This window comes from Dermacentor variabilis, unplaced genomic scaffold (genome assembly GCF_050947875.1).
Source record: "Dermacentor variabilis isolate Ectoservices unplaced genomic scaffold, ASM5094787v1 scaffold_12, whole genome shotgun sequence".
Taxonomy (NCBI): Eukaryota; Metazoa; Arthropoda; class Arachnida; order Ixodida; family Ixodidae; genus Dermacentor; species Dermacentor variabilis.
This window is the reverse complement of record NW_027460280.1, coordinates 28,997,229-29,009,808: the sequence shown is the minus strand read 5'-3', so window position 1 is coordinate 29,009,808 and position 12,580 is coordinate 28,997,229. Positions and strand designations below refer to the sequence as shown.

At 42.2% G+C, this 12,580-nt stretch overlaps 1 protein-coding gene across 2 annotated transcripts in view; it reads left to right on the top strand.

The window, feature by feature from the left end:
• Positions 1–11,789, top strand: part of LOC142566113 (protein CNPPD1) — a 32,226-nt gene extending 20,437 nt beyond the window's left edge. For both annotated transcript variants that reach the window (XM_075676906.1, XM_075676905.1), the window contains exon 8: positions 9,994–11,789. In XM_075676906.1, coding sequence (XP_075533021.1) covers positions 9,994–10,410 — 417 coding nt within the window. In that variant the 3' untranslated portion in view covers positions 10,411–11,789. The remainder of the gene's footprint in view (positions 1–9,993) is intronic.
• Positions 11,790–12,580: the final 791 nt, after the last annotated feature.

Here is a 12,580-nt window from a genome sequence, read left to right as displayed (position 1 = left end):
TGTGATTAATAACCTCATTGTTAGATACCCCACATCACCCTTGTTTATACTAGGGGATTTTAATTTTCCCAATGTTGTGTGGTCGAAGGATGACGTAGTTGTGAAACAGAGTTGTCCTCAATTTTTAGAATTTTTGGACCTGTGCCGCGATTTTAACCTTATTCAACTTGTACACTACCCCACGCGCACTACACTGACTTCTGCCAATATCCTGGATCTCATTCTTACCACTGCCCCCAACTTGGTTTCACCTCTAACGTTCCTGCAAGGTATCAGCGACCATGTAATGATCCATTTCACTCTTAACGCGCATGTTACTACTAAAAGAAGCTCAAAGACTATACTAGATTACAACAGAGCTGATACCTCGTCAATAACAGCCGAATTTGAGTCTTTCATTACGAATTACTTAATGAACTTTTCGCAACGAACAGTTGATGAAAACTGGTCTCTCTATAAAAACAAACTTCTATCGATAATTGACCGCTACATACCTAAAAGAAGAGTGCCTTCTAACCCCCGATCACCATGGTTTAATAATGCACTAAAGCGCCTGTGCAACAAAAAAAAAACGGGTATTTCGCCGCTCTAAAGCTACAAATTATCCTGATCATTGGTGTCGATATCACCGCATTGCCAGTGAATATTGTTCGGCAATAGCCAGTGCCAAAAACACATTCCTAAATAATACTCTGCCCTCGTTTCTGGTTTCTAACCCACGGAAGTTTTGGTCTATTGTTGCAGGTACTAAAAACAATGTTCTTCAATTAATCCAATCAGACGTGCCAGTTCCAACTCACGAGTGCTGCGAAATTCTGAATAATACCTTCTCGTCATTTTTTCAGCGATCAGTACAGCCAAAATTTCCATTCTTATCGTCCCCAAGTTTTCCGCCTATGGATCCTATCTCGCTTGACTGGATTGGCATCGGCAAACTTATCAGAAACCAAAAAATTTCTTCATCCTGTGGTCCCGACTTCATTAATTCAAAAATGCTAAAGTGTACTGAAGTTTTTTCAAGTGTTATTTTATCAAAGATTTTTGACCAGTCCCTACAGCTTTCTACCCTACCCAAAGACTGGAAGGTGGGAAAGGTGGTTCCGGTCCATAAATCAGGTGACACTCATTCCTCCAATAATTATCGACCAATTTCATTGACATGCATTCCAAGTAAAATATTAGAGCACATAATTTATTCACACCTCATTAATTTCCTTGAGATGAATTCTTTCTTTAACAATGCACAACATGGATTTAGAAAATTCTTTTCCTGCGAAACCCAACTCTTGTCTTTTACCAATGACTTGTTTTTTAATGTAGATCAGCAACTTGATACTGACTGTGTATTTTTGGACTTCTCGCGAGCTTTTGATTCTGTTTCTCATGATTTACTTATTTTCAAACTTTCTCTTCTTAATATTGACCCAAACGTATTTGCATGGATTAAGGATTTTCTCTCTAACAGGACCCAGTATGTAACCGCTAATGATTGTACTTCTAGACCTTGTTCAGTTACCTCCGGTGTACCGCAAGGATCCGTACTGGGGCCCCTGCTTTTTCTCATCTATATTAATGACCTTCCTGACTGTATCTCTAACTCAATCATTAGGCTATTCGCGGACGACTGCGTCATCTACCACAAAATAACTAACCTTAATGATTCCAGTAAGCTTCAAGATGATCTGGTTAGTGTATCAAATTGGTGTAACAAATGGCAAATGCAGCTTAACACAAATAAATGCAAACATATGCGTGTCTCCTGCCGCTCTACCCCTTCTGATCCGCCCCCCTATTCTATTAATGGTACTGTCCCGTCGGTTGTTAACTCTTATAAGTATCTTGGCCTGCATATTACTAGCAATCTTTCCTGGAACATGCATGTTGAATATATCACTAACAATGCTAACCGAACATTAGGTTATCTAAGACGTAACTTTGCATCCGCTCCGACCTCACTAAAGCTTACCATGTTCAAAACGCTCGTCCGTCCAAAATTAGAATATGCGTGTGCCATATGGGACCCTGCTCATTCCAATCTCATTAATTCACTTGAAAGCATTCAGAACCGTGCAGTGCACTTTATCCTCTCTAATTATTCACGTCATTCTAGCGTAACATCCATGAAAAAAACATTAGATCTACCTGACCTTTCACTACGTCGCAAGCATTCTCGCCTTTGTCTTTTTCATAAAATATACTACCTCAATCCTTTCCTGAAAGAAAATCTCTTCACCAGACCCAGTTACATTTCCTCTCGCATCGATCATCAACACAAAGTTGAAGTGCCAACTTGCCGCACTAATTTATACCATTCATCATTTTTACCAAGAACCGCCACTGCATGGAACCGCCTTCCCGCCTCCTTAGTCACCATTTGTGACAGTACCAATTTCAAGCTTGCTGTTCAAAGTGTCTTATAGTTCCTTCACGATTTTTTGTTAATTTTCTTTCGTTCTGCAAATAATAATGTACCCTACCACTCCTTTCTGTTGTGCCTGCCGGCCTTGAAAGTATGTACAATAAATAAATAAATAAATAGATGCCATCTGTCTTGATCTGTCGAAAGCATTCGACAGAGTGGTATATGCAGAATTGATTGTGAAGCTGACTAATATGGGAATAAACGCGAAAATAGTAAAATGGATAACCGCTTACCTCCGGGGCAGAACCCAATACGTAGAAGTGGATCACATTACATCAAAGCCGTTGAACGTAATGTCTGGTGTCCCACAGGGGTCTGTGTTAGGTCCTGTACTATATTTAGTATATATTAATGAGATTTCCTCTGCAATTGACGAAGGTATCACGGCGCGACTTTTCGCCGATGATTGCTTACTATACAAAGAAATTAATAGCACAGATGATCAGAAATTACTCAGTGAAGCTCTTAGGGCTATAGAAAAATGGTGTGACAAATGGAAAATGAAAATAAATGAGGGTAAAACTGTTGTATTGCGCATAACGAATAAAATAAATCATATTTTTGATTTTAATTACACAGTTAATTCTTCAGCGCTTTCCACGGTTGACGTGCTGAAATACTTAGGCATACATATATCTGCGAATTTAAGCTGGTCGAACCATGTTACAAAAATATGCCAAACTGCGGAAAAGAAGCTTTGGTTCTTGTGACGGAAATTGCAGTTAGCCTCACAGTCGGTAAAACTAACAGCTTATTTAACATACGTTTGACCCACATTAGAATATGCCAGCATAATCTGGGACCCTTATCAGTTAGGGTTAATTGAGAGACTGGAAAGAGTTCAACGTCGAGCAGCAAGGTTTATTCTATCGCGTTATTCTCGCACAGATTCAGTCTCTGAAATGCTCGGTTTGCTGAACTTGCCTACGCTTGTGGAACGCAGGCGCATAGCTAGGTTAAAGTTCTTTTTTCTTCTCACTAAAAACACATTCATCATCAATAGCGAACAGTATTTGATAGCACGACAAGGTAGAACACTACAGAAAAGCAAATATAATACTTTTCAAATACCTCAGATGCACATTAACGCTTACGCATTTTCCTTCTTCCCAAGAACCATTAAAAAATGGAATGAATTACCGGTGTCAACGCGAGAAAGCATCAGTGCGGAAGAATTTGAGAAAAACTTAAAGCAACATTGAAAGATGCACGCACGTATACATGCTTTTTTTCTCTTTTTTTCCTTTTTTTTTTTGAGGGGGGGTGTATGACCTCGTTTATTAACACTGCATTTATAATCATATTGATCGGAGTATCTGTAGAATATTTCGCTTATGTATCTTCTTTGTTCGCTTATGTTCACCAATTAAAACACTATTCATGTACTGCCTTCATGTACTGTACTAATTGCCGAAATACTGCTATTTACTTGTTTTATTTTGTGCTATTTGTAGTATTTTAATACCATGTATTGTACTAATTGTTGAAGTGCCGCTTTGACCCACCCTGTAACGGCCGACAGGCCAACAGTATGAGTAAATAAAAAAATGGTAATCTCGGGTGCCATGGGAGCCATGCCGATGCATTGCTCGCAGCACGATCTCCACTGCGTGTGCTGGCGTTCATAACCACACTATTATGGCCTGACCGTCTTGCAATTTGTTTATGAATGATTACTTACAATATGCTATCTACCAGGAATGTTCTAGGAATTTATGAAATTATCTTTACTGCTGAAACTTGGAAACCTTGAATTAACGAAATGTGAAATTTAATGAAGTTTTGTGCTTCACGTACAGCTTCGTTATACCGAGGTTTGACTGTATGTGGGCAGTCGCTTTGCGACCAACTTGGTTGTGCGACTTCTGCAAGTCACCAGTGTGAATGAGCCCTATGACTAAGTCTACGTGCCCACTTGTGGCCTTGAGCAGCTCGGCATTTCTTGCCACATTCAGTGCATTGCTTGTATCACTGGTGTTACTGTGGACAGCTTGGTGTTCATGACGCATGCGGCAATTCATGACAAGTTTATGCAACACCTATCCCCCATTCACGTAACTGCTATTCCACCATATCTGCCACAGTCGCCCAGTGGCTATGCGCTGCAGAGCCCCACTATAGTGTGCCTCATAATCATATCGTGGTTTTCGCATGTAAAACCCCAGAATAAATTTTTTGTAAACAGTTCATTCTGGGTATACATAGAATTTTTGTCTGTATCAAACAGTCTGAACATTCCCTTGGAAATCTCATGCAAAGTACTGCACTGTACTGAGCGCATATCATACTCCCATTCACTGCCATATTTGATACATTGAATGCTGTGGTGCGCCACTGCAAGTGCACTTATCCCAGTGGGGCCTCAATCACTTCTCGCGCCATCGGAATTATTTGTTGCCATTGAAACGGCACTGTTCTGGCAGATGCCGTCAAAGAAGACATTGAACATGAAGGGCAGTGCATGCCATGGAGCAAAAATGAGGAAGGTGCATGTCTAAGTTTTGCTTGCTGAAAATATGGTTGGCTCGTGCAAACTGCAGCCATTTGCTATTGCCAAGAGCAGATCACCGCGTTGCTTCAAGAATGCTAAAGACCTCCCAGTCCGATATGTGTTCCATGAAAAAGGGTGAATGACACACTATCTTTTCACTAAATGACTCCACACATGGAATGCCAAAATGGAGATGTTTGCACTGCTGAGTTTGTCCTTTGAAGTGGGAAACAGCTTGGCAAGACACGGAATGACAGGAAGTAGACAACACAGGCAATGTCTAACAATGTTGTCTTTATCGTAATATGGCAATACATAAAGTGAGTACAGCCTCCACCTCACATGTGCGCACCGATTGTCACTGATAAAAAATATTAAAATTAAAAATCACAAAAAAGGTGACTCTTCGCAAATTTTTTCAGATGTGGTATCCCCCTCAGAAGGGAATCTAGGGGGCACCTTCCGAGAATCTGGTTCCCTTTTTAGCTATTGAAGGTATGCTAACACATGCAGCGCCTCCTTTCTGACTTGTGTAAGCTTCAGGTATACTTTTCGTTATATAGTCTGATAACCTTTCATGCGTGAAAGTCGGGTGTGCAACTACACTCACTACAGTGTAGTGTCAAGTTGCTTCCTTGCTTTTGCCGAAGGTTGTTAGAGTGTTTGTTGAGGCGAACGTAGAGGCAGCGCCGCTGATGTGCGTGTTGCCACAGGAGAGTAGAATTTCGTGCAAGACCCTGGCAGTACACTTAACTTGCGGCTTCGTGTGCTTGATGGCGTACACATCCTTCCTCGATCCTTCGAAGTTCACATGGCTGCAAAGTTGGCTTAACTTGTTTAGGGCTGAAAACACTACTTCCCTACCCGCTGTGCAGCTTTCTTAATTTTGTGGGAGATGCCATATTCATAGTGTATGACTCATCTTTTTTAACTGTAGCTGGACTGGAAAGCTTGCATTGATTAAACTTGTTACTCGAGTGTTGAAGCTCGGCTCGACCTTGTGGTGGCAAACCCTAGAAACAGTGTTCCTAAGCGCGGCGGGCCCTACTGCATGCTTCACAAGTTTTGAGTGGGCGGTGTTTTATGGAAGTGGGCCTTTTATTGGGCGTTTTGCATAATGTCAGCATTATGCCCCAACCAACACTTGGACGAACTTTTACATTACTGTTCAAATTAAAAAACAGTCTCTCGTCACATCTGCGCTTCCCGAAAAGACCATCACGGCAACGACTTTCAAAACTCATTGCTGTGCGATTCTTTGGCTCTCGGCCCGCGCTGTATTCATGTCATTCTTGATTGCAGAGTTACACGTGAGTGGGGATGGAGTTGGATGTTCTGCAAGCTGAAAGCCACTTGGGAATAACTGTGTCTGCCTGGGCGACTTGTTGCTAACATATGAAAATCGTCTGTTTAAATGGCATACTGCAACAAACACGTGGCTGAGCACTTTCACGTGTGACTTCCAGTACGGGTGCGCTTTTGGTAGCGTGGCTCAAATCTGTATAGGCTGGTTTACTTCCATTTTATGTCTTTTTCTATGTTATTGTGAATAAGAACATGCAACAAGCACTTGGACATGCGCGAAGTGCACTGTGGTCTCGCATCTGTGTGACAAGGGTTTTTAGGGTTAGCGTTGTGATCAGTGTATATCAAAAACCATTCTTCAGCGCGAGTGACTTGAGACAATCATGTGTGAAAAAATAACTAAACATTTATGTGTTCGAGATGGCCTTAGTGAAACAAGTAGGTTAAATCCTGCTTTTCGCAATCTCTGGAAATGGTCCACGGCGTGCGGAGTTTTCAGATAAGCTTCTGATAGGTGGATTTTATATTTTTAATCATCGATATATCGAACTATTTCGCGATACCCTTCGAGTTTGATATAGTGTTAAACTTGTCACTCCTAACTGTCATGCTGTGACACTTGCTGCTAGTTTCGGCAGCCTAAATCGTTTTCCACATGCTGCCTCTATGAAGCTGCCATCGTGCAGATCAGTAATGGGGAAAGGGGACGATGGTCAGCATAGTCACTCGCATGGTATCTGACGTACAGGTCTCGGTGAATGTTTCAGCACAGCAAGCGCAGGCATTTATGATTTCGGTTTTGTGCTTCCATTGCAGTCATGGAGGAACAAAAGAAGATTGAGCGACTGATGACAATAAAGGCCTGATGCTTTGCAGCACATTTTAAAGCTGAAACTGTGACTAGAGACTGCAAATTATGGGCCTTTTCGACTTACGGAGTTCTGGCAGCCTGCTAGTTCCGGACCTGATAGGAAGTCACATGGGCTGGTATCCCAAGACAACCCAAAGCTGCCCGATGTTTGCAAAATCAAACGCCGAGACAGCTGGCCGTGGGATAAACGTAAACATGCTACCAGCATGGCAGCAGCTGGCAAGGCCAGCGCACAATCAGTGGTCAGGCCATTTATATGTTGTCATCTTGAAAATAATTATTTCCACTCTGGGATACGATCATCTTCACGAGATTTCGTGTGACTCAGCACAGGACGTGCACAGAGCACTGCACTTTTCACAGCTCACAAACGGCCTCCGATGTGTCCGATGCAAGACGTGAATTGCGCATAGTGATTGTATCCCTGATAGCTGATAGCTCGAGGATGTCTGCTCACAGCGATCACGTCACTCACAGGCGACACTGATGAGTTGCCGTTTTGTCATCATTTGACAAGACATTAAAAAGCAGGATATCAGGTACGTCTTGTATAAATAACATTTCATCCCAACCTGCTTGGGCTTCAATTTCAGAAAGTTTTTTGCGGGTGATGGTGCTTCTCTTCTGCTCCTGTGCTGAAGGAGCTGGGGATGTGGCTGGCGTATGAAAATGCACACTGCCTGTGACCAGCAAGGCGTTTCACACGAGAAACAGTATTGGTCGTGATACTGAGAATAATAAGCTAATGTACATGTACCCAGTACTCAACCAGAGCATTATTTTAACATCAGTGGCCTCTTTAGAACACATTGGTTTCAAGCCGCCACCCAAACATACGACGAAAAGATGGAGCAAACACTGGCTATAGCTGCAATGCCTTTGCTAACTGCAGAAAAAGGAGATATCACTGCATATATGCAAGAGGTGTGAAAAGGGATAAAACCAGAGAGAAATATGAACCGACAAGCCACTGCAATGTGTGGGAATGAGCGTCCACAATGTACACATAACACGATGCACATAGCATGCACGCATGAGAGCATGGCAAGCTGTTCACAGCTGTGAGGAAGCCTTCATGGGTCGCACACACACACAAAAAGCTTCAAATGGTTCGCTGCCGCTCGTATCGCACTGTTTTACAAGGCGGAATGGCGCGTTAAAACCTTAGACAACACTAGATGTAAGGAAATCGGAAGGTGGACCGTAGCTCCATTTCACAAGGCAGAATGGCGCGTTAGAACCTTAGATAACACTAGAAGTAAGGAAATCAGAAAGTGGACCGTAGCTATGCAGTTGGCTGAGAGAGGTAAAAGTCCTCAAGCGCCCGCGTTGCAATTCAAGTCCCCATAAAGTTGGCAGCGTGCGCTCATTGCCTCTTTTTGTAGTCTGCTAGCTGGAGAACTTCCAGAGAGCAGTCAGACTACAATCATCCTGGCTAGTTCTGGCAGCCCGCGCGTAGCCAGAACTGTCCAGCCTGAATAAAACACACGCACGTCGGAAGTGCGTCGCACGGTGGGCAGAGCAACCCTAGAAAAACGAAGCTGTTATGGCTGGCTCTGGAAGCCCATGGGTAGCCAGAAGTGGAAAATCAAAGAAGCCGAATGGGGAAAATTTGGTACCTGAATATAATACAATACAAAGATAATGCATGTCAAATTTTCAACAAAAAAACTCGTATTATATGCAGGTTTTTTTACGGCAATTAGATCCTGTCTAAATATGGAACAATTTAATATTTTTCATTTTTTGTCCCAGAAGTTTTAGCATGCATCAAGTAATGTATTGCATGCAGTAAGACCCCTATACAACTGATAAATTTTGTGTGAATAACTTTTATCAGCATTGGAAGCTTGTGTGTGCTAAGGATTTGATCATTAGGATAGCCACAAAAACTGGGTGGGAAACTGCTGAAGCTGCCAGCAGCAGTGGTGAAGGATAGTTGCCAAACCAATTGGGGGGGGGGGGGAAACATAAAAGTGGAAGCTCAATTTAAAGTAATTACACCATGTGATACCTTTATATATTACTGTTAAAGGAGTAATGACATATTTCATACTTTTTTCATTTTTCTTCTACCTTTACTTTAAATGAAAATGCTAGGCCTCTAAACACGAGGCAAATACAGGGAAGCCTAGGAGCACTCTAAATAATTTAATACAATACGTAGCTTTTCTACAGCCAGTTTTGGTTTTGTTTCTCCAGAAGGCGTCTTGTGCCGTGACATCACGACATAGAAGGTGGTCACGTGAAAGCAGCACATTGTGGCATTTTGACACTCGCTCCGGCTCGCTCATTGTCTGCTATGCTGCTACATCAGGCCTCACACAGAGTAGCAGCCTAGGTGACCAGCGAGCTGGAGTGAGTGTCAAAATGTCGTTTTGTCCTGCTCTCATGTAACCACTTAGCGTGTCGTGACGTCATGACAGACAGCTCCAGAGAAAACCGAAATGGGCTGTAGAAAAGCTATTATGCTGAATTATGCAGGGTGCTGTTAAGCTTGCCAGCATTATTTCTGTGAATGTTTGGTTCTGGGCCTTCATTTATTGCAAAAAATGGAGTTAAAAATATCATGTCAGGTACAACTCCTGTAAGCATATGCATTTGACACTAAATCAAATCGTATATGTGGTCATAAATTTTGCTTCCAGTAGATATGGCACATGTTGGCAGTATGAAAATGTTTTTTCTTAAATGGAGTATAGAAGGGGTCTGAAAAGTGTTTCCTCTTTGCATTTGCAAAGTCGTGTTTTGTAGTAGCTAAACTATTGTGCTAGTGTTTTGTGAATGCAAGTTTATTGACCTTTGAAGCACTTGTAAAAAAATCAACTTTTGGAGGCTGTGCACTAATTTTGTGCCAGTGGTGTTGCTTGCTGCCTCAGTCCCTGCCTCTTTCTTCTCGCACAGGTGATTGCCGTATCTGCCATTGCCTATGTTGCTGCAGCACTGACTCTCTTTGGTTCAGCAGTCCTTGTACACAAGGTGGCCCACACAAGCCAGCAGCTCTTGCAGTGCTCAAGTCTTGGCAACCAGCACATCAACCTCCTTCCCGCTCACTCCAATGCCAGCATTGTCGTGCCTTGTGTCGTGCCCCCTTTCCTGAGCTCCTGCACCGATCGAGACAGAGAAGACACTGTCGAATGTGTTCCGGACAAACCTCTCAGCGTATCGAAGACCAAGCCTTCTTGCCAGCATTCCAAATTGGCTTCCAACATGCCAACACGCCGAAGTATCTCGGCTCGACCACAAGCTTCTCGAGTTTGCACGGGAGCACCTCACCATCCACTGGTGGCTAGTTGTGTGGAAGTGACATTCAGCCTCTGACGGCTGCCTCGTCATTGGTCGGCTCTATGGCTTTGTTTGGACATCCTAAGTATGGGAAGTGTATGGCTGCAGATGAGGTGCACTTGTAAATGTAGAGCCCAGTGCTTGTTGCGCTGTACATAACCACTGGACTTGGATGGAGTGATGGTCAGGTGTGAGAAATTCCTATGTGGGCCATCTTCTCTGCACCACCGGGAAGAAATGGTTTGTCATTTTTTTTTTTTTCACATCACTTTCTTTTAAACATTCAGCAGACAGTAAGAATTTCGGCAGCACCTATTGAAGATATTGCAATTTCTTGGAAAAACAAACTCAGAAGTGCTTGTAAAATGCTGCCATCTTGGTTTTCATTTTTTTTTCTTTGCTAATCTTTGTAACATCATTGCAGTGAGAGTCAAATCTGAAAAAAACAGGCTGATTTAGCTGGTCCTTTCTTAACATAGCTCCCTTTATCTACTGTTCGTTTTTTTTTTTTTTTTTTTGAAGAAAAATGCACTGGATTTCAATAAGACAGTGCAGAATATTTCTATGCAAGACTTGCTGTTGGCCATTGTGGAAAAGTAAACTTGTATTCAGGGTATGATATATAGTTCTCATGCTGCTGTTTCCATTAATTCGACATTGAGATGTGAAGAATTGGCTTGAATTTTGCAAAAGTCATGTTACAAGATTGTTTGAAATAGCATCAAACTGCGTGTTAGTAAAAGCTGTTGTAAAGCATGGGTGATAAATGCGTGTGAGAGTGAGGTGGTTTCCAATGCATTCTTAGGATTTTGTAATAGGCAAAGAATAGCACTGTAGGGTGCTGAAATGTTTATTTTGGCTTGGGCTGTCAAAACCCAGCAAGCATGAAAACTGAGAAGCTAGACGTTTTCACAACCTGGCTACAACAGGTGAAAGGGCGTTGTACATAAAATGCGTGTGTGCTGCTTGCTGGGAGCCCTGGAAAATTGCTTTGCCATGTGAGGCTACCATGTTGTACATCACCACTACTCTCGTGCTTCAAAGATTTCAGAAGAAACTTCGGTTCTTGTGCTCAACACAGCCATTTGGATTCTACATGTCAGCAAGGTGTCTCTTATTGAAATTAACCAAGGTTTTTTACATTCCTTTATTAAATTAGGGACCTTTTCTTGCGTAATAATCTACAAGAACCTGCTGGTTAACCATGCTGAGCATGGTTAAAGAAGAAGTTTAATTGACCATTGTTCATGTAGCATAAGTTGACTAATATTTATTCCATACCAAGAAGAAGAAAGAAAGTGCAGAATTGTTGTGAACCCTTGATGGCAGTACTTACAGACCACTCCTGCTCAGCTTGTACAAAACTTCATTTATTCAGTTTTCTATTTATTGAAAATAAATCTGTGCTGCTTGCCTCTGGTTTGTGTGAATAATATAAAATCAGCAGTGAAGCAAGGGTCACCATCAAGTTTAAAGTATGGAATGGGGAAGGGCTGCAATATAGTGAATTGTGATGCATGGTAATGCTATGTCTGCAATCGCTTTGCACAGTAGGGAAAAGATTGCCTTGACTGCTGAAGCTCATCACGTTTCTTGCAGGGCACACCTGCAAGTTTGACATCTTAAAAACAACTTCATTATGTTCAAGCATATCTTCATGCTGCAACTGTATGATTTGATATGGTGCGATGCTGTGAGGCAAAAGTAGTATGGCATGACATAACTCTGGTCGTTCAGCAGATGTTGAACAAAACTGGGATTAAAGCACTGTGTATAGCACTGTGTTAGCACGGCGGCAGATCCAGGATCAGATACAGCGTAGACCATTTATAACCTAAATTGCTGGAATCGCGAATACCCACGCACTAAGCGGTACTGGCAGATGTGCAAAGCATATAAGACAGCCATGTGCAACCAACATTCGAAGCGTATGGCATCTTTTTATTAACTTTCTTACATTATTTTATTTTATTATTTTCCGCATGCAAGCTGAAACACCAAAGAGCGACAACACGCATGTGTTCAGTGCGGAGTTTGACATGGAGCACACTCCGCTGAGAAGTGGTTGGAGTAGAGGAAAGACTCCAAGATCACGCAGCATGCGCGGCCTAATCTAGGAAGCTATGGGCAGAGGCATTTCAGTCTCTCCATCATTCAAGTCCATAGTATAATTCTATACTCTAGCCTAGGCAACCATGTAAGCAAC